Below are 25,585 nucleotides of genomic sequence, written 5' to 3' on the forward strand. Positions count from 1 at the left end.
TCTGCACTGACAGTGCAGAACCCAAAAAATCCTGATTGGCTGTGAAGTTCGAATCAATAAAATAAAAACCCAACTTCAGGGAAACACAACAACAGCTTGCACGCCAGATCCCAAAATGATGCGGCCAAAACATTTACGAATGGACTATAGTAAGCCTCAAATTGGTTAACAGATGATAAGAGACTAAAAATCATCATCATTCACATTGTGGCCACCTAATGGAAGTTTTAAATAAAGCCTGCCCAGAGCGTAGAGACTGTGCATGTCTGAATGCATTGAAAGAAGGCAACAACGTAAAACCTCGAGGTTTTTGCAATTGTAGAAATCGGCAACAATCATGCCCATGAAACTAACTCCTCCCCCAAGAATACCACAGTTAGATTAAATAACATGTAATCAAGAAAACACAGACATTGAACTTGGGCTATCAGCATGATTTATATCAACAATTCATAAATTACATCATATCATTCATAATTTATTTCGTTTCCATAGGAAACAAATAATAACAGAGACAGACCAGCTAATTCGGTGTAAAATTCCCTAATTTTCTTGACTAAAGTACCTTATAATTTCACTTCATTTGATTTCTGAAATGTAAGGCTTTCTAATTTACTTTTTACATGAAAGCAACTTAAAAGTGTTCTTTTTTAGGGTTCTACACTCTTTCAAACCGGTCCAAATCCAATTTTACTAACATCGTGGAGCTACTTTATACGCAAAACAAAACGACACTAAGGGTGAAAGAACATTCATATCGCATTCATGTGACATTATTTATACAAAAGTTTTGATCATGATCTAGTGCTTGTAATACACCGGTTTAAAACAATCGCAACGAATCTGAATTTGAAATACAGAAAACCAAAATATACACCATATCAGGAACAGATGATGTCGGCAAAAAGTGCAAGCTTCCGAATAATTGCTAAACTTTTTTATTGTTGTGATTCTTAGAAGTTTTTTGTGCAAAAAAATCTACAATTTTCATTTCGGCGAATTACGAAATTTATCAATTCCATTTTTCATATGAAGAAATTCATGTGATTTAAAAAAATATATGGAGATCTAATATTTGCAAAATCGATCCACAAACATAAAATGCATGCGAAAATTTGGTGGTTCACAGTATACTCGTAAGAGAAAGACATCAACTGCAGAAAAGGACTTCATACAAGTGAGGCAAATTCTTCAACAGAAACCCTGACGAAATCTTCCAAACCTCTGACAGCATTTCCTATAAAAGGTGAAATACATGTATGGAGCCTCACTAAACAAACAGTAACACAAAATATAAAAAACCCTCCTCTTTCTGCGTTTGGAATTTTTCAGAAGCACGCTAGACACTTGGTCCATTTTCGGTAACGAAGACGGCCGTCCAAGAGAGTTTCGCCACAGAGCTCCAGAGCTTTGTGGTCAGGGTGGTATCATAAGGCATGTAGTACTTTCTATTCTTCTTTAGGGAGCAAGTCTGAAGCAGATGAGCCGGCGTTCAGCTCAATAAGGAATCCCACTTCGTAGAATACTAAGAGTGGATAAGATCAGGAATGAAAAAGTAATAAATGGCTCAAAACAGAATCAATATGCACCTTAGTGATACCAGGCTTACATTACAGACTCAAAGATCTTTGGTCAATAGCAACACAAATTGCAACATTTTGTTCAGTGCATTCTTGTTGCAAACATTAGTGTATATCACACATGCAATACACATGCAATACACATGCAATACACATGCAATACACATGCAATACACATGCAATACACATGCAATACACATGCAATACACATGCAATACACATGCAATACACATGCAATACACATGCAATACACATGCAATACACATGCAATACACATGCAATACACATGCAATACACATGCAATGGACGCTAATACAAACAGAGATCATGTGTAGACGCTATTAATTCTTTCAGTGCCATGAATTTTGGCATTTTCTGGCATATTGACCACACAAAATTGAGACACACTCATTAAAATTATTCAAAACCTTTGCCTTTACCCCTTGTTTCAATAAAATAACAGTACTACGAAGGGGCCTATTTGGAGTACTTTCTAAAAATTTGTAAAGGAGTGGTAATTTTGGCAGATTTTCACCATTTTTCACCCAAAATGAGATGTGGCAGACCCCACTCTCAGTCGAAGAAATTATTCAATTTGGACGCCCCAGGCCAAAGAATCTGTATAAAACACATTAGAGTAGCTAAGGACATCTGGTGTCACCTGGAGGAACTAAAATACCGTCAAAAAGGCACTGAGAGTTAAGCCAGTTGAAGGGTGCCTGTACAAATGGCCTATATTATGTGCAATAGGCCTTTGTCAAACGCACCGAAACCGGCTGAATGGCATCTACACAGTATTTTGTACTGAATAACAGAAAGGTTTTATGGCATAACATTTTCAAATGCCGATCGATGGACAATTTCACAGCAGTATATCTTCGTGAGTCAACGCAATATTTTTCAAGAAAAATTGAAATGTTCTATTTTGAAATAGTGCTGTGCGTGTATAGGCACTGCAGTAGGCCTACAGATGTCTAATAGTGTACTCAAATCTACTGTCAACTGCGGCTAATAATTCAGCCTACCGGTATTACCCACAAAAATTGGCATCGATCAGGAAAAAGTCACTTAAGTTGTGTGAATGTTGTGTTTGTAAGGTGTAATTATGTAAATGCTGTGTAAGGTATATGCAGTCATTTTAACCACCTCTGCGTATGTTTTTAATACTACAGGGTGGCCCAGAATTATTTTCCCTTGCACAATAGAATTCTATTGTGTACCCATTGCGTAAGGGAAAATAAATCAGGCCACCCAGTAGACTGAGATCAACTGGGTTGAGCTGGATGCATTGCCTCTGTGGAAACATGGCGACGATGTGATGGAATTCTAACTGAAAAGCGCGAATATTTTGCGACAGAAGATTTTCGTGAGCATTCCGTAAAATTTGAGAAAATATTCAACACACGAAAGTTTTCTGATCTACAGTATGTCTGCGTGGAGAATGTGTCCGGACAGTGATCCATCGGTGCCAAGCAAGAGTTATGAAACATGATTCGCTATTACTGAGTCAAGTCATAAACTTAGCACATGTATCGGTAAAAATAGATATTCAAGAAAATTGGCCCGAGTATTTCAATACATATGTAGAAAATGACACTTAATTAGCACACAGGGTTCGTCTAGAAACTAAGAATTTCAGAAAAATTAGCTATGACTTAACCTACTTCTGCCAGAAACGGAACCTATGTGACCTACTACAGCAAAATGAGTCGCATGTCGCTTCGAGCTTGACAGGTTGAAATGTACAGAGAAAGTACTTAACAAGAACCTGGCGTGACATACAGTAGAACCTCCCTTATAAGACACCTCTCTATTAAGGACAACCTCTGTATTAAGGACACTAGTTTTGTTCCCATTCAATTTGACCTCTCTAATCAGGACACCTCTCTAATCAGGACACCTCTCTATTAAAGACAGTACTAGTCAGTCCCAAGGGTGTTCTTAATAGAGAGGTTCTACTGTAGTTTGTAAAGTCGTCTCTTCTGCACATGCCCAAAAAATCGTGGAACGGGAAGCGTGGCACGCATAACTGAAAACGCCGATCATAAGAGAATGACATTAGTATATCACAACAGGTTGCGGTGCATGGTGACGAGCCAGAGTATTAATCACCTGGCTGCCTAAATCTCAAGCTTAAGTAGTCCCGAATAAAAGTCTTAGCAAATGTCAGTACCGATTTAGACACTGTCTCAAATCCGCGGAAAAATATCACCCTACAATTACACAAAGAGACAATGTCACCACGATTGCATTGATTTGATCACTCCACTCCACTCTGAGAAACAGATCCAGCCTTCCTGGTACCCTATCTCCAGTAAAACTTCTCGAACTGGTATGACACTATCACGACCGGACCAACACCTCAACCTCGGACCCTCAGAGAAAAACCGTCCACGAGAGATAGCTGCTGAAGGTTATTTACACTCTTGAGCTTCTTCAAGACCAGAGCCTTCCGAATCAATAGAGAAAATAATCACTTTACAATGCATATCAACGGAGAAATTGCTTTATTTCCTAGCTCTCTCTAGTGAGGGTGATCAGCTCGTTATTTAGTTGAGATCAAGAGAGCAGGCATAAGGCCACACTTTTTTAATAAGTTGGATTACGGAACTTCAGATCAAAAACCTAAATAAAAAAATATTTAAAAAAAAAGTTTTTATTCAAACTCAAAACTTATGTGGGGCGAGAATATGACCCCAGGGGGATTTGTAATCCAACAATTAAAAAAATGCGGCCTCAAACCAGCTGGGAGAGGGGATGTGGTCCAAGTATACGGATATGGCCCGGCAGTCAAAGTGTTATACATGTTCTGTCTCGGCATATCCACTGTCCGTGTGATGCCCACTGTCGATGGATTCGTCCGACTCCATTTCGGTGGGGACAACCGCACTCTGTGGAAGAAACTTTGTATCACTATGGCGAGAGAAGACCTCCTCTGGGAGGGGCTCGCCGTTGGTCTCCGGCAGGGCGACAAGGACGCCAATCGTACTGCCGATGGAAAGTATAGCGTAGATGATATAAGGAACTGTCCAGTGGAAGATCTCACCCTGAAAATGGACAAGAAAAGGGAAAAGTTTCACATTGTTCTTGGGGAGACATTAGCGAGTTTCCGCATCGCTTACGATTACGATTACGATTACGATTTGTGTTTGACGTCATCGATTTTTGGTGCTACATCATCCCCGGCGAAATTGTCGATGGTACTTTCGTCTCGTTCTTACGAGGATTCGTCGAAAAACGATTACATGGATAAGCGAAAAGCCTATTTTCCACGCTACATATCAAATTCAAGGTGAAATATTCATTGAAGAATACTTTAGAACATATCTGTCAAACATAGGAACTGCATTTAATGTGATCAACAGCGATTTTGATCATGTTTTAGCGCCGAGAAAAGTGCACCCAGAGCATGAGAGCAGAGTATAGGGCCTATAGTACAGTACACCAAGTCGTTGGTGTGAATGCGGAAACAAAATTTCTGGTTCATGCCCGTTTTGAGAGTATTACGATCACGACTTTGAAATCGTAATCGTAATCGTAAGCGATGCGGAAACTCCCTATTCTCTGGTAGAGGTCCATCGTAGGTCGCGGACAGGCCGACCAGGACACCAATGGTATTGTCAATGTACACTTTCCAGAAAAAACTCAATAGTTGTCTCCAGAATAGCATTCCGCGACGTTACTATTTATAGCTCACAAGGTCATTTGAATAAGATATTGATGACGTTTTAGTCACGTGAGAGTCGGACATCGACACTTATTTCTACGCATTTGAGCTTATTTCAAAGTCAATTATCTTTGACCCTGCATTGTTTTTAGCATGAATGATACTATAGAGTCAGAGAGAGAAATATTAAGAACAATTATGTAGTATTTCCAACACTTGGACATGTGCCAGATTGAATCTAACTGCCCTAGTTAGAAAGCCTAAATCCATTACGAAACCGCATGTTTGTCCGACATCGCCTGTAATTCAGCGATGGGGAAATAGAGGGCAGCAGCTGCAGTGACGTCATCTTCGCGGAATGCTATTGAGAATTGCATTCAGTAGATTTTCAACATTGATGAGTGTTGACTGATATGCTGTACAATAACTGCATATGAAAAGGAAATCTTGAAGCTGTCGCAAGTTAAGAGTCTTCACGTTGATGGATCATCCACCAGACCCATAGACAAACAGACTGATGCTTAACAGCACAACTATTCCCCATGGAGTTGCTGGTGGCCGACCAAAAAAAATAGACGGATACAAATTGCAGATTATAGATTATTCATGATATTATGTGACAGACTAATACATACCAAGTAGGCAAACTGTGGGGCAATGATTCCACCAACTCGGGCCGCAACACTAAAAGCACCAATTGCAATATTTCTGGAGAAAAAAAGATGAAAATACAGCCAAGTTGGATATGCTTATTACAAGCTCAGAGGTCTATCCCGCAGCAATGCTCTCTTTTGATTCTTCCCCCTCCACTTCGATGTAGTGATCATATTGACTAATATGACGAGGACTTTCGGCCACATAGGTGAGCGTCATCACAAGCTACTCATGCTTCTCACTTGGTGGGGTATTTGGCTTGTCCACCCAGCGACTAACAAGGAACAACAGTTTTACATCTCATTCCAAAGATTGTTAAGAGACAGGAATGTTTTGCTCCTTGAAGACCCACACAGGTTCACCTAGAAATATGATGCCGGATTCTCCCGAGAACTTTACATGTGCCCTTGGGCGTAGTAACCAGCAATGTTTACTCCGAGGCTACGAGACTCTTCTTGATCAACTCAATAGTCGTAGTTCCACCTATCATAAAACCCTGTGTTTTTTCAAGACCAGTGTCTTCGCCGTGTGTCAAAAAACCCGGGGCGCACTTACACCTATCAGTGGTGTTAGATAATGTTTAATAGCCCCGGCGACAGGTGCGCTGTAGGTAGGGAGCTCTCCTGTGTTTCTTTCCCGTTGGAGGAGAATTTCGCATGCGCAATACCGAGGCAACTACACTGCGCCATCTGTCGCCGGAACTTAGAACTTGCAATTGCCGTGTCTATTCAGATTCCACCTATCAAAAACCCGTGTTGAACACGGGTCTAAATTAGCCCTTGATTAGCCCCATCAAGCTCGATGGGGCGAATAGACACGGAGATTTGACACACGGGTCTATTTAGACACGGCAATTCATAGGTGTAAGCGCAAAAGACACGGGGATTTGATAGGTGGAAGTACGACTAATATAATTTAATATTTTGTTGGAAAAATACTTGGGAAGGTGTATGCAGAGCTGGAACTTGCCGAGTAGGTGACGTCTGGCTGTACCGCAAACTTTTTTGGTTGGTTTTAGGCCCTATAAATGCATTATTGTAACAGGAGGCCTTAATGGATGAACATTGCTTGAGGATGCTGCTTTGGGGCAGTTCCCCTGTTCTGATTTTCGGAGACTTTCGATAAAATTTTCTTGAGAGTCATCTTGTCCAGCAAAATTTTTTTGGTCATTTTCTGTGGGGGCTGGGACATTATTTTCATACACTGACTGCACTACTCTGCAATCCTGACCAAAACGAGCTTACCTTATCAAAGTGGCAAAAAGTTCTCCTGAATAAGTCGTAGCGAGTGCCCATGATGCATTGGCCCCACTAAGACAGATCAACGCTAGCACAGTTATGAGTACCGGGTATTTTTCCGAACCCCCGGTACCGGCCAGGATGAGGATGACGATTAGACCCAGACATGGGCATGCCACATAGCCGAGATAGGCCTTCTTTCGACCCATCCTGAAAGGAGATACAAATGAAAATTGGAATCATTTCTAGATTGCTTATAGGTACTTTATCTTGCAAATACAGAAATGAAGAAAGGGTAGAAAGAAAATTTGCGAAACGAGTCATTTCTTTGGACAAGATTTCAAGTTGAATGTGTTGGCCTGTCGACCTATGCATATAGAAGTGCGAGTCCACTCCGGGCTACTGTCCACCCACCCAGGGTCTCCATCCTGCCCCAGCATAGACTCTGGACACAGTGGACCACAGCTTACTATACCATCTGAAGGATGTAAAGAGCGTGTGTTTTTGGGCCAAATGACCCGAGAAATGCCGCTTGATCAGCACTAACTTGCACAAAATTGCATCTAAATTGCTTATTTTTGGTCTGATTTTGAAAATTCAAAGATCCGCAGAGCGTTTAGACAGAGATCTTTCCCTTCAAGCAATCAAATTTGGCATTTACAGTAGAACCTCCCTTAGCGGACACCTTTCTATTCAGGACAACCTCTCTATTAAGGACTCTAGTTCTGGTCCCAAATTGGTTGTTTCCATTCAATAATACCTCTCTAATCAGGACACCTCTCTATAAGGGACAGGACCTGTGAGTCCCAAGGGGGGTCCTTAATAGAGAGGTTCTACTGTACTAAGAGGAAGGAGTCTGTAGGCCGCCTGAGATAAGAACTGTGATATCCCTGATGTCTGCTTGGAGAATGCCTACCAGTTGGCAACAGGAATGACGGTCCATGAGATTGGCATCGATGTAATGGCCCCAACTATCGTATTGATGTACATGTTACCAAACAGGTTGACCAACTGTGCACCGATGCCGTAGTATAGCGTGGACGAACTCAGCCTGAAAGCAGATGAGGCATATGATGTAGATTTCATCAAAAACCCATTAAATTTACTTCATATTTGAAGTAGCGATAATGGTTTTTTTGATTTGATTTGATATCAAAGTTGTGTAAATAGTATTACGGTTAAAGGAGAATTAGAGAGAGATACTACCGGGCCGGCATTATTGCATGGTTAAGAATTCAGGTGCATGGCAATGCAGTGGTCAATGTGAAACCTGTACCCTTCCCCCTGACGGGTCACCACTAATTAAAATTAAAACACCACGAATCATGATTTCGTATTGATGTAATTCAAAATATACTGTTATAAATTCTGAACTGGACGTCTCATTTTTCATACTACGTCACATGTTATGGCGAATAAATTAAATGATATTTTCAACCGCCCTCCACCTGTACGTACATGATCAGTTTATATGATTGACTGTCGAATTTGAATCTGATTACTCCTATACAGGAGTGTAGCTAGCCTTTTGGTCTTGGGGGCAAAGGCTTTGGAGGGAATGGCACTTTTTCAAATTCGTTGACCAAAGTCATGGTAAAAACAAGATTTTTTACACTTCTTGGGAGGGGTAAACATTTTGCCCCTCCCCCTTCCCTTTGGCCCCGCCCATGTATGAACTACACTTTACTGGATGCTAGACGCCGCTGTTAAAGTAGACCACAAGAACTCTGAATACAATAAATTACTACCAACCCGCTAGTATCTCTTAATCCACCACATTCAAATTCCTGAATAAAAAAGATCAATGAGAATGAGATTAAGACAATATTCGTCCTGTTGAAAAACATTTTTTCTTTAGTTAAATGCCGAAATATTTTTTGGGAAAATTTGAAAAGTGAATATGAGTTTGAAAATTTCCGACTGTAAATACGAACTGAATATCAATTTCAACAATGCTGGGCAGAAATGACTTCTGGGCATGGACCGAAATGGTAGCGGCGTGAAACGACCGTATACCTGTGTAATAACTGACCAACGGCAATGTTTATTTCTTTTTACCTGAGCCACAAGAAAGTACAATGAAGATGAACGGCATTCGCCTTTAAGAAGGGAATTAATGCAAACCAAAAACTGCAAAGCGCGCGGTCTCCACCTGCAGGTTTCTTATGACAGTTACAGTACTATTCAGTCCTCAGGAAGCACTTACGCTTCTCAAAGTAAGGTTCTTTGAACTGGATCGTATTCCCAGGTGGTTACAATCTAGCATGCTAATTTTCGTCATCAGGAGCCGTACTTCATGACTCATAAACATCACCTGAACTGAGCTGGTTTTTCCGAAAGATTTAAAGAGAACAAGTCGTCAATAGTTGATTTTCTCATTTAAAAGCGAAGGATTTATAGGTGTTCAAATACTTTTTACTTAGATGGTTCATCTTCGAGTTGAAGGGGTACACCGTTCGTAATTATTTGTGGTCCAGTTAAATAGAAATCCACTAATACACAATGCCGTAGTGCAGTTATTATGCATACAAATTTGCTGAAACTTGGTATTCATAGTATTTGTTTATCAGTCTACACAACGGCAATGTTGAAAATTATATATTGAGTGGACATTTTTAGATTCAATTACAAATTCAAAATTTTAATGAATGGCGTAGGACTTTAAAAGAAAAGGATTTATAGGTGTTCAAATACGTTTTACCTCAATGGTTCATCTTCGTTAAGAATACATGATTATATAAAGACGTACATGTACAGTGAAACCTCACTAAGCGGACACCTCTCTATTATGGACAACCTTTGTATTAGAGACACCACCTTTAGTCCCGAACTGGTAATTTCCATTGAATTTACCTCTATGATCAGGACACCTCTCAATTAAGGACAGCATTTGTCAGTCACAAGGGTGTCCGTACTAGAGAGGTTCCAGTGTACTAGTAAACTACAGTAGAACCTCTCCATTAAGGACACCCTCGGGACTGACAAATGCTGTCCTTAATATAGAGGTGTCCTGATTCGAGAGGTCAAATTGAATAAAAAAAACAATTTGGGACCAAAAGTAGTGTCCTTAATAGAGAGGTTGTCCTTAATAGAGAGGTTGTCCTTTATAGAGAGGTTGTCCTTAATAGAGAGGTGTCCGCTAAGGGAGGTTCCACTGTAATGAATTGGTCAACGTCCATTTTCTCCACGCTATTATAGTTGACATAATGATAAATGACTGCCTATTTCATTTCCGTGTATATACGCATCGATTGGTTTTTTTATTGGCAAGCACGAGGCATTTTAAATAAGCTTGGATTTAAATAAATAAATGGTTCTTATGGACAATTGACAATCGCTACTGGCGGCACTAATGCAGCCAGATGTCAGAATGTTCCGTGCAACCTGAACAGACTTGTTCAGACCAGTTTAGACGGCAAAATATATTTTCAAGAATCCCGAAAACAAGGAATCCTAAGGAATGCCAATGTTCTGTCTGCAATTTATTCTCATTACAACTCGAGTAATCAGGGGGTTATGACTTTTGAACACCCACTTGCCTGGTTTTCCCGATAGTGACGCTGCTGTCTAAGCGTGAAAAATAGGACAAGTCCAACTGTAGTATGCACCGGGCATTATCCATGAGTTGTTATCGGGGAAAACCCGGACAAGTGGGTGTTTAAAAGTCAATACCATAATCAGGCGACTGAAAATTTATTTTTTTTCCATGCCGATTCAACTCAAGAAGAACCAGAAGCCTACACACAGCTCGGGGCCACACACAATAGTGCCATTGTTGAATTCAGCTGACCAGTTTGATCCAATCTGCCTGTGTCCTACAATACATAATGCGCATAGATTGTTGAGGTATTGTTTACCTTAGCACAGACAGACTGCAAAACATTGGTCTGTCACCTGTAATATACCATCGTTCACAGTGGCCCGTGATCAAACCTTACAGAAGCTTTGAGTGTCCCGGTGCTTCTTCAATCATTCAGAGAATAAATTCAATACCATGTTCGGTAAAAAATGACGAAATAGTAAAAAGTATGCAAATGGAACAATTTGAGGGCGTGTACAATTGGTGTTTAACAAGCAGGAGCAGTGTAGACTTAATCACAATGTCATTTTTTTATGGCATCAAATCTTTGGGTGTTCTAGAGGATTCCTTGTTTTTCTCGATTCTTTCAAATTGATGTGTCCCTGTTCCGACCTGTTTACTTGGCGAGCTAAAATTATTCTCTTCCAGGTTTTAGAATGCTGTATCACATCTCCTTTTGTATAATAATAATAATAAAACGATATTTGTATGGCGCCGCTCATGTATATATCGCGGCGCCTCACAGAGTTAAAAATAAATAGGCCTAGATACATTACTTAAAGCACTGTAGTTGATACGTGCAGATGGCATCATCGGTGCCATATTGGCCATCGTACACATGACCACGGACATCGAAACAATGACTCTGCAACACCACTGACGTCATGTAATCTTTCCGTGTGGAATTTCCAAGACTCTTAATACACCATATCAGTTTGACGAGATGCCTGCCGCCACATGGCGCAGACAGTGTAAGGCGAAAAAAATCTCGCCAGCCGCGTGGAAAGGTTTATTCAATACGTATTTTGGTATATACTAGCACCCACCACAGAGCGCATTGCAGGCCATAAAAGTGGCACCGTCCTTGACCATACCACATGTTTGCCGTCAAATGACCCAGGAACGTGATGCTGCACAATGGAAAAAAACTGACAGTTTCAATGTGAAAATGTTGGCCTTGTAGAATTGTTCACAATCATACTCGCAATAATATGCCTCGAAACAGCTTATTTGTACAATTTTGAAAATTCATAGTTCAACCGAGTGTTGACACACAGATCTTCCCATTTCTACAATCAATTTTGATACATTTTATGAGGAGAAATACCCCAAAATTGAAAATGTCACATTCCTGATGATGTCATCTTCAAGTTCACTACAGGGCGTTACAGAAGAGATCACACAATTTTGGAAACCTGGAAAAATGCTGAATACATTGTTATAAAAAATTCACATTTAAAGCAGGTGAAATCGACATTCATACTTAGCTGTCTCTTAATCAAAACAAATACTGAATCATAAGCCAACATCCGTGTTATAAACTTACCTAGTTGAAAATCCCAAACATGGGGGTTTCTGGTACCTTGAAACCCATTCCCTCAAAAGGCGGAGCCACTGGGGTCATGGCTCAGAACAAGCTATTCACAGCATGCTAGGAGTTGATTCGATGCTGGTAATATTGTCCTTTTCAACCTCATTGCGTATGGAGCATGGAGCATGGGTATATTACAGGGCTTTTTCCATCCACAGTCAGTTTTAGATTTTGACCTTGACCCATTGAGTCTGTATATTTGGACCTTGACCTATCCACTGTCAATACATTTGACCTTGACCCAGCCATGGTCTACATTTTGACACTGACCCATCCACAATGTGAATATTTGACCTTGACCCATCCACAATGTGAACATTTGATCTTGACCTATCCACGGTCGGTAAATTTTGACCTCGACTCGTCACAGTTTGTATATTTTGGCCTTCACCCATTCACAATGTGATTCACATTTGACCTTGACCAGGCACAGTCTTTATGGGAGACCTTGACCCTCCCCCAGGTGCTTTGGCAGGTTGGTTCCTCATCCTGGGACTGCGGCAATTCGGGGCTAGGTATTGCATAACAAATTTGTAAATGCTGACAGGTTGATATCAATCTACAACGATGGTTAGAGAGCGTGGTGGTGCGATGCTGTGAGTGCCAGACTCCTTTCCAAGAAGTCATGGGTTTGAATCCCATTCAAGGCACTTACTTCTTCCCAGTTGAGGTTTTAAAGTTAAGAGTGTTTAGAAGGTGGCTCCTTAGCACAACCCCCCCCCCCCCCACCCCACTGGAATATTGTGGAATGACAGAACAGGGCTTTACAAGTATGCCAAAGCTATAAGCTATATTTCAGCGTTCGTCATCTTAGCCTAAGGTCCAATACACACATGTTCACAACAGAGAGTCCCAAATAACCCCTTAGAGTCCAAGAGCTTGTCCAAGGGACTTGGCGATCTCAGAGATGAAGCTTATGGGCGTTGCAACAAAATGAGTTCTTGGCGTTCTGCTTTAGCGAGTGGCAACTGATTTGCCAGGGTGTTAAAAGAGGCAAATACTGATCACCTATAACCATGTCCTTGGAGCATTTCAAAATGGTTAGCAATACCTATCCACAATGCTTTAACACGTAGATCCATTGTGTCAACTCTGTCAGGACCGAAGATAGATTTTCTAGTTTGCTTTGAAATGTTAAGAAAATTTCTGGTTTTGTTTTAAAACCACTATATTCCAATCAATTTGTATATAACTGGTACTTCTACAAACACTGTGAGCAGTTTATTTTGATTTTCTGTCATTCTGTACATTTTAAATGGTTTCAATCAGAAATTGCAATGCTTGCAGTCCCTTTAAAATGCAATTGATCATCTTAAAGGTTTTCAAAAATGCTCTTCTAATTTTACCAACTTCAAAATATTTTCAAATAATGCTTTCTCCTTTTTGCAAAACTTCGGTCCTGATGAGTGTTAAAACAAAAGAAACTGCAGGATTTGTAGGTCCTTGTCACCTCCCTTTGGTCGCCGAATGGCCAACCTAGAATACATTTCGAGGTGAATACTTCAAAAACTCATGAAGATCATGTGTGGGTCTTAAGCAACAACTCTGATTTTCCAACCGTCAGTTCAGGTAAGTATACCTCAGTGCCTGCTATCAATAATTTACAATTGGCCTCAATGAGTGACTGTAGACACTTAAGATGACATAATTCGGAAAGTTTTGAACAGGGTCGAAACCCTGACACCATTTTTTGGGCAGATATTTCAGCACAACATTCCCAATAAACATGGGTTGAGGTTCACCGGCCAGGCAGAAGATTCTTAGAAAGAAAGTTCACTGCTAACAGAAATGCTCAACGATTTCCCCAAATCTGGTCGGCCGAACTTTTACCGAAACCTTCAAATTGTGAACTGACCCGATTCTTCAAACTTCGCCTTGAGATATTCACAGCGAAACATCGACTATGACCACTGGCTTACCACACAAACATCATGATTACGGTACGAATCGCGTTATCTCGGGTCCGGAAGAGGTCAAGGTAGTTGTAGCTATGCTTGCTTGCTTCCTCCTCCGAGGTCAGTTGGGCGATTTCACGCAGTAGCGCAAGTTTCGGGACGGGCTTTTTGTTGACCTTGGCCATTTCTACGATGATTTCCTCCGCTTCGTCGAATCTGCCTTTCTGGATCAACCATCTTACGCTCTCTGGAACCCAACTGAAAATAGATCCGCTTTGGTCAAGATTATGTAGAAGACATAAACAACAATCAACTATAAAAAAAACCCAAATTTTCACGGCCATATTATTTTCATGAATTTTGAGCAGAACTGAGATTTGCCAAAAATAAAAGTCACAAATACCCATTTTTTGATTGGAAAAACCAAATAATCAGCCAGATCTGCCAAACTTGGTCGCTCTCACTTGATGTACACCCTACGGTGTCTGCAGAGAATGTCTCGCTTTCGATTTGTGCGCTGGAGATAGCGGGTATATTGAGTAGAATATCCAAATGCACATCACAAACAATACCGAGAGCTTGGCTTTGGCTCGACTCGGGAATGTAATTTGACCCGTCAGTTTTGGCTTGAGCCAAACGAAACTGAAACTAATATCTGTGGAGGCCAATTGTTGACACTGCTGCATTGCCCCAAGGAGCCTGGTGCTAAGGGACATGGCACGTTGATTACAACAGCAACAACAAATCATATCTATGGTCTTGTCATATCAGGTTTGTTTATGAATTTAAGATTAACATGGTACATGCAGTCGAAGTTCAAACATTTCACTGTGAACCGTTTCTTGAAGTGACGATTTTGAATGCTGACAAATACCGAATTCTGGTATTACTGCTCCGATAGGTACAGTTTACCCCTCTATTAATGCAAGTATCAATTCGTTTCTTGTACCCCCCCTCCTCAAGGGTAGTTGAGCTATCACCACTAATCTTTGCCGATGCTTGAGTAGTGTTTATATTTCCTTCAGTGAAAATTTGGCGAAGCTGGAAAGAATAAGGATGCTAATGTGTCGATGTCTTGTCGAACATACAGCCTTACCCAGTAAAATTAGTCCGGTTACTTTATATGATGGTGACAACTGATATATTGTTGATGGTGATGTCTTGACGAAAGAAAAAGTAGCATTGGTGAAAAAAGGGTGATGCTTGAGCCTTAAGATGTCGTTATAGGAAGATAAGGTGTCGTATCCTTGAGGAGGTGGGGTACAAGACACGAATTGATACTTGCATAAGGACACCCTCGGGACTGACAAGTGCTGTCATTAATAGAGAGGTGTCCTAATTAGAGAGGTCGAATTGAATAGAAACAACCGATTTGGGACCAAAACTAGTGTTCTTGATAGAGAGGTTGTCCTCAATGGAGAGGTGTCCGCTAATGGAGTTTCCACTGTAATTTGACTTTTCTTTCAAAATCTACTTGTCCCAAACAACCAATGACCTGAACAAAAATATCAATTGGTGGCATCAAACCATGTGGTTATGACCCACAAGTGGATATGTCCTTCAATCTATCTGTCACTATCTTTGTTCACAGGTAAGCTATGGGAATGCGATTCCGATATTCTGATTGCATTCCCATTCTTTATCTTCTTAGAAACGAAATAATAAGTAATAACAGACTAATGGTCTTTATGACCCATTCCAACAAGATAAATGTATGGACGTCATTTTTCATTTGAAAATTTGTGGCTTAAATACGAGGTGGTAAACATGATGGCCAAAGCAACCTCCTTTTCTGGGGGAGAATTTTAAAGCTTTAGATAAGTGTGTCTACCCCTAAAGTTCCTGAACGGGTGGGAGGTCAGGGGAATCCGAGGAAGAAGCTCTCCCTGGTAGCCACCTTTTGAGCAGATCTCTCAAAAGAGGGTATAGGCTTCCAAATTTTGCTGCCATTTTTCCCTATTTAATTTACTATGGGTCTACTACACATAATATCGGCCTTTCGCACAGGCCCCCTCAACGGGTTAACAGCATTGATATGTAGAATGTAAGCTTCGTGCTTACTGGTAAATCGATCAAAAGAAACTCCTGTCCAATTGAATGAAAATACCACAATACAGGTCTCCACTAATTTGACAGGTCATCGTGCACTATGTAGTTGACCTGTTTGACATCGACACAGAATAGACACCAATTTGCTTTATCCTTTTTCTGCTCACAAGGTCATCGTGTACAACTAAGGTGACAGGTGACAACTACCAGTATGTCAAAAATCTTCAATTTGGCCCCAAATTCAGGTTACCTCGGTCCAATGGGCCAATAGGACTGTCCACCCCCAGGGGGTCAATGGCCAATTTACGCTATTTGACCTCGGTGACCTTGAAAAATAGGTTAAATCAAAACACATGTCATGTATCGTCACTACATTAACCTACGATAGAAAATTTGTTGATAATCGAGCTTAGTTCGTTGCATCAAACTTTGCAGAAGTGTAGTCCTATATCTTGTCATTATCAGAAGAGAATTTTAGAAAGTTCCATAATAATAATCGAGCCCTTAGCCCTTAGAGAAATATAGCACTTTTTGTGTTTTGTGTTTTTGCCACCTGGTTGCAACATCAGGAATCGAACTGGACTGAATTTTGGTCTCCCAGGTTTCATTACATAGGGGAACATAATATGGGCTCAGTACCCAATTAAATCTGCTATTGGGCCCGTTTACATACATTTTTTTGTGATTTAAACAAAAATCAATGCTGCAATTTTCATCAAACTTTGCAGAGGTGTAGTCCTATATCTTGTCAATGTCATAAGCGAATTTTAGAAATTTCCAATGATTCTAAATTGTTTTATTAGCGTTTTCGTGAGACATGCCAGAATATGACAGGATGCGGGTCGTGTTCACTGCCTGTGAGAGAATATCTTTCCCATCCAGTAAAATCTAGAAAAGGAGTTCCTACCTCAAAAGCGACCTGAATCGTGTTAGTTGATATCACTCAAAATCAAAAAAGCCTAAAATGATGTTTGCAAACCAAATAACTAGCATTCCAGGCAGTACTTATGCATGACAGGGCTTTTTAAAATTTAATCACATTTTTCCCACGGTACCACTAAACAGTTAATAGTGATCTCAGCCCATATGTACAAAGTTTTAAGTCATATACAGTTGAACCTCCCTTAGCGGACACCTCTCTATTAAGGACAACCTCTCTATTAAGGACAACCTCTCTATTAAGGACAACCTCTCTATTAAGGACAACCTCTCTATTAAGGACACTAGTTTTGGCCCCAAATTGGCAGTTTCTATTCAATTTGACCTCTCTACTCAGGACACCTCTCTATTAAGGACAGCACTTGCCAGTCCCGAAGGTGTCCTTAATAGAGAGGTTCTACTGTAATAGAATTTACCAATGATCAAGGAAGGCCTATGTCGAGTCATTCGGAGTGCAACATGCACCTGCTACCCTCTCACAAGATTCACAGGACAATTGATGGCATTTTAAAGATAAAACATCCTGTCGAAGCTTCACCCTTTCAGGACGAGTCTCGCAAATTTTGCAAGCATTGAATACCTCCTTTCTTGACGAGTCTCACAGACATGCAAGATTGACGATCTTTTCACTACATCGGTTTTCTAGTCATTTCTAATGCCGCTCTGCATTTTTCAATTGCTCAGAGGGGATTCCCGACATCCTGGGGAATACCTTTTCTATTCATGCCAACTTCATAGCGATTCTTACAAAGCCGATATTTTCCTTTCAAAAACTTTCGATTTTGGACAAAACAACTTGAAAATATCCAGTCCAGAGCGGAGGTTTAGGGAAAAAAAATTCAGTCCTGAAAGGGTTAAAGAACATATTGATTATTAACAGCCACCTTGGGAGCAAAAAAAATCCTAGGCAAGGTGGAGTACACTGATTTCTTATATCCCTTGTATAGGGTTGTCATGGCGACACAACAACTGGACAAGGTGAGGTCGTCGTGGCAACATAACAACAGGCGGGTCGAAACCAGAGTTAATCACCCGTTGTGAGCACTATGAGAGCCTTAGCCTGATCAATTGGAAAAAATAATGCATGGAATCCGATTTTAACCTTTTACAATTAATGATCATCAGTTGATGGAGAGTTGTCGCAAAGTGCTTATAAAATGGAGAGTCTCGAATGGTCCGGTAACACCCTTGCAGTGTTCCCTCAAAACGATTTCTTTCGCCAGGTGCTACAAGCCTGTTAAGTTTGACTTGCCAGAACACTACACACCCTGAAGAATTCAGTTCCCCAGATTGCCGAGAATCTAGCACACCTTCCAACTTGCCGAGACGGACAATCCTGGGAAAGGAGATGGTTTTATAATACATGTTATGTTTAAAAAACTGTGTTGTTGGAGTCTTCCGACGAAATATATTTCATCAAACTCGTCACAGGGTTCGTTGGGCATTCATGGAGAAAATTATACCGCTGGCTTGTTCTGCAGAGAGCAAACAAATCACAAATTGCAAATGTACCAATGAGCTCCTCCCCTCTTTGGCTTTTTTCTTGTCATGCCAAGACTAGTTCCAGGGCAGGCTGCTCGGTATATTGGAAGGCCTGCCCTGGATAAACAAGATTAAGATCAGATTCTCAGCAGTGTGGGGACTTGATTCTTCAGAATGCTACCATCCTCAAATAATATAACAATGCAGCACCATTCAAGGAACCATCAGAAGATGTTTGTCAACATGTTGTGGCCGTCCAAAATCAACAAAAGCTATGCATCTATCATTCAGCGCAGTGACCCAAATACATGAATGCATACTCCCTTATTCCAGATGCATGATCATTCAAGGTTGTGATCGAAACACGCCCATTAAAAACATATGATATAGTCACGGATACATTATATTCAATGTCAAAAATTCAAGTTCAAATTAAATTTTGTATTTCATAAATTTTGAACTATGAGTTTTGGAAGCCTGTTACGACTATCAGAAATGGAAAAGTTGGCCACTGTGATCGGCCAATTTGGATGAATGATGTCAAATAGTTGAGAACTTTAAAAAAATTTCCAAATTCTCTGTCAAATCCAACCTTGTCTCAGCCACTATCAGCTGTCATCAACAACGCCCCATTAAAAGACTTATATCAACATGCCGAGGAAAATACACCATGTAAGGGTATCTGCCAGGATTTTTTTCATGGGGGGAAGAAAAGAAGAAAAATTCGAGGTGATAGAGAAGTTGGTCTCAATGCGTAGCGTAGTTCTGCGTGACGATGAACTAGTCTGTCACACTGTAGTATCAAAGGGTTAATACAGTTCTTGATTGACAGGTCATTCGCAAAACTCGTATGATCGCAAATCCGAAACCACTGACGTAGCATGACGCAGCAAAAATTTGGCCGATCAATTTTTTCACGTTTGATGCTTACCTTCTCAACAAGCTTTCAGGCACCCTTAACAAACTGAAACACCTACAAAGGGGCATGACAGTCCCAGGCAGGAAGTTCAAAGTGCCATTCAATATTTGGTCACTTGACAATGAAAGTTGAACTAAAAACAGACGAATCATCAGTAATGGGGTCATGCTGTTCGTAATAATTGGCTGTCCAGGAAAATAGAAATGCAGTTAAACACAATGCCGTTGTGCAGTTATCATGAATATGAGTTGCTGAAACTTGATATTTATAGTGTTTCTATATCAGTCTACACGATGGCATGGCTGAAATTGATATTTAATACGCATTAATGCCATGGAAATTTACAAATTCCAGTATCGATTTCAATTTTTTTATGAACAGCCTCGGCCTGAACAATAGGGCCATTTACACGGTGCGGGTTCGATCCGGTTCGAGACCAGTTCAGTATAAAAAGCACCGTGTTAATACGATTAAATCAGCCTGAACCGACCTTAACTGACTTAACCGAACCGGCCTGAGATTCGTCGCAAAGCCGAGTCTCGGGCCGGTTCAGGAGGGTTCAGGTCGGTTCAGGCGGGTTCAAGTTGTCATGTAAATGCGAACTGGCTTTAAACTCACCCGAGGCCAGTTTGCACTCGGCACAAAACTGACGTCATTAGCGGGAATAGCTGTCGTATTCCTGTCATGACTTTTAGCGCCGTGTTTTGATTCGATCCATTCTTCGTGATTCATCTGTTCATTTGCTTTAATTTCACTTGTTTTTTCGGCTTTTTCTTGGATATTTCATATTTCGATCATTCATATCTCGATCATGGCCACAGCAGCGCAAGCTCAAGGTTTTAGAGGGAACTGCTCAACGGATGAAGAAACGAACATTTTATTGGAGATCTGGGGGAGAACCATATACAAAGGGCCCTAGACGGTACCAAGCATAATAATAAAGTGTATAAAGATTGTTTTTTTTAATTTTGTTTGATGGTTGTTATAAAACTTTTCTTCCTCCAAACGACAGGAGATTCAGAAACGCCGTGATCGGCCACAGCGCGAACGAACTGGCCTTGAACCGGATCGAAGTCAGTTCAACTAACCGGCACCGTGTGAATACGATTTCATCCAGGTGAACTGGCTTTGTGGGAACCGACCCGAGGTGGGTTTAGGCCGGTTCGGACGAACCCGCACCGTGTAAAAAGCCCTATCAAATGAAAACTTAAAAAAACTTCAAACCAGTGTGACATTTGTAATTCAATAGAACAACGGAAATAGGTCACTGCATAAATATCAAAACAATACTTGTATTCAAACGAGTGTGATTATTCTAAGTTTTATTCACAGTTTCATGGAATTGAATTAGAATGAAAAGGCAAAATATGCAACTGGTCGGATCGATAAATATTTAAGTGATCCTTGTATGAATGTAGATGTTATGGCTGCTGACAGGTGGAAAGCATCTTGACTCACAATGTATTGACATTGCCCTGCTTACAGACGGCACGCGTCAATAACTTGACGGAAGTACAGGAAGCATTTATATGCGATTTTTAACCAAATGAAGTTGATCGGCTGCATGTATTACTCACTTATAAACGGCGGCGCCCATCTCTGAAGGAAAAATGCTGCTTTTCCACCTCGAGACGGCCATTTATTCACAAATAGCTCATCTTAGGACACAATGTACCCAACGGGAGACAAGATTTACGCACACACCGGTAACTTAAACCATTCAGGCGCTAATCGCTGGCTGATATCGAGTACATCACCAGTCTGCACCATCTTGGTTTTCTGAGAATTGGTTTAGCATTGTGGACGCCTGTACATCATGTACATGGTTACATAGTTCCGTTTTCAAGAAGTATTACACTCATGAAAAAAAGTGTTACTCACAAACCAGCACCCCATTTACACCAAACCCACAACATACCAGCACCCACACAATCCGATTTTTATACCTCGAACAGCCCGCGCCTCGGGTATATGCTAGTAACCACAATGGTGACAAGTGAGCACTGGCACTGACTATCACTGTCGCCCTGCAGCGGACTGATATCTCGGCAAGAGTAGCGTTCTTGTGTCTCATTCAAAAACTACAATATACAGCGGAACCTCTCTATTAAGGACACCCTCGGGACTGACAAGTGCTGTCCTTAATAGAGAGGTGTCCTGATTAGGGCGGTCAGATTGAATGTTACACCCAATTTGGTACCAAAACTAGTGTCCTTAATAGAGAGGTTGTCCTTAATAGGGAGGTTGTCCTTAATAGAGAGGTGTCCTGATTAGGGAGGTCAAATTGAATGTTAAACCCAATTTGGGACCAAAACTAGTGTCCTTAATAGAGAGGTTGTCCTTAATAGAGAGGTTGTCCTTAATTTAGAGGTGTCCTGATTAGAGAGGTCAAATTGAATATAAACTACCAATTTGGGACCAAAACTAGTGTCCTTAATACAGAGGTTATCATTAATAGAGAGGTGTCCGCTGAGACAGGTTCTACTGTACTTTGCGTTGAAACTTACGCAGTGCCTAGAGAATATTGAAAGCGCAAACCATGTCAAGTTGATTTCAAATTCAGTTCATATCAGCTGCACAGTGGCCATGGAAAGTGAGGTCTGTGTGATCAAAAAATGGGTCCACCATATGCTGTTTTATATATCGTATGCAAGTGTATACTGCATACGGCAGAATCAGATCGGGTGAGGTGCACCCTAAACAGAGACTGACCTTGAAATCACTCTATTACTGAACGGAGCATGAAATTACCCTGCCAAACCAACTGACAGTTAAAGCAAGTGTGATTAAAATGTCCACCTTACATTTGGAATGTATGTTAAGAATGTATGGAAATCAGCCCAGAGGGCGCAGTCCTTCTGTAATGCCCACCAAACAGTAATAATCTGTGGCGCCATTCCAAACACAATTGTCATGTTGTCATGACTCATCACCAGTCGTGGTGACAGAGATCCTCTGTTTGAGCACCGCACCAGTTTTGTGATAATTAATTGCTGTCATTCATACATGCATGGACACTTTTGCCGGTGTACCTCTCGACCAACAGAAAATTGAGTGGAGAACACTGTAATTGAGGTGAGGGATAACAGAGAGCTGGTGGAGGGGGGCGAAAACATTTACTTACAAAATAGCCAATGGGATGAGGATGAGAGTCGAGCTTCCAGATGCGAATGCCTGGTGTCTCCAGTCCGGCAGAATCCACGCCCACAAAGTCAGCAGACACAGGCCAAAGCCGAAGAAACCCAGCGCGCCCACGAACGTTCGCCATTTTGGACCGATGAATTCGACGGGAATCGTAAAACAAAGCATGAGGGAGCCACCTGAAAATATATGAATGTGCAAATATATTACGTTGCTGTTTAATCTTTACATTTGTATAAGGGCTCTGTGACGGATTACAGTTGAACCTCTCTATTAAGGACACCTCTCTATCAAGGACACCTTTTGATTATGGACAACCTCTATTAAGGACAACCTCTTTATTATGGACAACCTCTCTATTAAGGACAACCTCTATATCAAGGACATTGCATTTGGTACCAAAGTGGTCATTTCCATTGAAATTGACCTCTACAATTCGGACACCTCTCAAGTAAAGACAGCATTTGTCAGTCCCATTTCCTTCATTGTCTCCAGGTGTCATTTGGGCTAATTTTCTGTGCGACATAAGTTGCGTTTCCTCCTAGTATGTCCATATGTTTTTTGCGCTTCCACCTTTGAATTGCGGTGCTTAAACAGACCCGTGTGTGAAAACCCCACATCGAGCTCGATGGGGCTAATTTAAAAATGGGTTTGACACGGGGTTTTCCAAAAGGTGGAAGCGCAACAAACACGGCAATCTGTAGTTCCTTAGCACGGCGACAGATGGCGCATTCGATTTCTGTAATTGCTATCCCTACAGCACATGCGTAAAAAGTGTCACCAAAAACTTTCTAACCTCCAACATTTACAAAACACAGGAGAGGTACTAACTGCAGCCACACCTGTCGCCGGATCGACTAGCAATATCTTATGCTGATTTAATAGGTGGAAGCGCTCGCCGGGGTTTTTATTACACACGGCAAAGACACAGGTGTCGAAAACCTGGGGATTTTGGATCGGTAGAACTAAGACTATAGTGTTTCATTTTGCTTGTCACATATCAACCCAACTGGCGCATAACCGTAGTGGCACGCATAAACGCTCATCCCGCCTTGGAGGAGAAATACCCCCTGGAGAAAATCACCTCCAAGTGCAGAGCGAACACTGAGGAAGAAGAATATTAAACGTTAAAGTACATGTATGTTAATGCTAAAAGGTATGCCAGCTAGCCCACTAAACATTTGGTTTACCGAAGAAAAAAGTTGTTTATGAAAATATAATGTGCAGTCATCGTATACGAAATGCACAGTAACGTTTCTGATCTAGACATGACAGAAACCGTGGCACAAGTCTTGGGGCACTGAATTAAAGAGGTACACTGTTCATGTTTAATGCTAGCTCAGCAAAACACAGATAATACAAACACAATGCCACCGTGCATGCAAATTTGCTAAAACTTGGATTCATAGACCTATTTGAATATCTGTCTTGGACTCTGACTCTCTAATCGCAGCTACATTCATTCTGTAGTCTTGTAACATGTATATTCAACAATAAATTCACCAATTTCTTTTTTCAAACTGATTTTTTGGGGGGGGGGGTACTTATCTTCACCCTAGGATTTATTTTGGATACGTCATTTTACCCATGGCGGAAACTCTGTCAGTAGAAGATCCAAATTTACACCACAAATATTCTTAAGAGCCCGGCTTTGACTTTACTCAGGAATGTTCATTTGACACGTTAGCTTTAAAAGCTTGTTGTTGCCAATGTTCTTGTTTGCTCGAAATAAATTAACATTTTCCATTGTTAGCAGTGAAATTTGAGACTTGTTTGTTAAGCTTTATATTTTCTGCCGAGTCATGCACCCTTATTCTTAATAAGCAGTTTGATTGATATTTTAGAGCTGGATACAATGGTGGTGTGTTGTGGATTTAGTATTTAGGGCCATACCAATTATTTCATCTGTATAGCGGGCCCTCCAACATTGATTTTGCCATTTTTGGAATAAAACTAAAACTGAGTTTTAAGATATTTTTATTTTCAAACTACCTGCCTAGATGCCACAGGACAAAAAACAGATGTCCAGTATGAGAGAGTTCTTGGGAGATCTTGAACGAAACCAACATTTCTACCTGGTGTGCAGGTCACCAGAAGTAGGTCTATAGGATTGAGAAAAAAAATCAAAATGGCGTCAAAAAGCTGATATTCTCAAAATGAAAAATTTGCTTTTTGGCCACTTCATGAAATCATCGACATATTAAAGATGAAGAAGTCTCAATGAACAATCGGATGATAACAGTGCATTCCGTTATCTTTTTCCAAGGTTTTGAAAATACTTTAGTTGCTGAATAAATTCATATAGAATGTAATTGTCGCAGATAGGCAGTATTGATAGCTCATACACCAACAGGTGTGGAAGCCTCCGAACCAGTTCACCAGCTCAGGTCAGGCTCAGGTCATGTCAGGCCAGGTGCTACCAGACCCCATGCAGGTTTGCCTACATGCCACTAATATCCTGTACCAATAGGGCCGTACAGACGACTGAAAATAGACCCGATGAGATACGATCGAATCTGAATATGATATAAATTTCCCTGGCGTAAACGCAAATCAATCGGGACTCCAAGTAGTCCACCTCTTTTGCTGGTTCCATCGGGGCTAGTCCGGATGGATACGGATGCATCCGGATCAAAATCGGTCGTCTAAACGCGATCGGGCCTAATGCGATCTCATGTGGACTAAATCTTTACCTGCACGCATGCGTAGTGGTGCTAAATCGGTGTCGTCACCGCGACATCCGTCCTCATTGCTGTTGAGCGTCTAAATGGGTACATTTGAATGAGACCACATCCTGTCTAGAATGGGGTTCGATCCGATTGGATCCGAATGCGGTCTGTTTGGAAAGCG

At 41.0% G+C, this 25,585-nt stretch overlaps 1 protein-coding gene across 3 annotated transcripts in view; it reads right to left on the reverse strand.

The window, feature by feature from the left end:
- Window positions 1–413: 413 nt before the first annotated feature.
- LOC135502474 (organic cation transporter protein-like) overlaps window positions 414–25,585 on the reverse strand; it is a 45,902-nt gene continuing 20,730 nt past the window's right edge. For all 3 annotated transcript variants that reach the window (XM_064795323.1, XM_064795322.1, XM_064795325.1), the window contains 6 exons: window positions 22,719–22,914; window positions 14,230–14,463; window positions 8,056–8,190; window positions 7,146–7,349; window positions 5,883–5,955; window positions 414–4,627 (listed from right to left, as the gene is read on the reverse strand). In XM_064795323.1, coding sequence (XP_064651393.1) covers window positions 4,379–4,627; window positions 5,883–5,955; window positions 7,146–7,349; window positions 8,056–8,190; window positions 14,230–14,463; window positions 22,719–22,914 — 1,091 coding nt within the window. In that variant the 3' untranslated portion in view covers window positions 414–4,378. The remainder of the gene's footprint in view (window positions 4,628–5,882; window positions 5,956–7,145; window positions 7,350–8,055; window positions 8,191–14,229; window positions 14,464–22,718; window positions 22,915–25,585) is intronic.

The sequence above is a fragment of the Lineus longissimus genome, chromosome 18, assembly GCF_910592395.1.
Source record: "Lineus longissimus chromosome 18, tnLinLong1.2, whole genome shotgun sequence".
NCBI lineage: Eukaryota > Metazoa > Nemertea > Pilidiophora > Heteronemertea > Lineidae > Lineus > Lineus longissimus.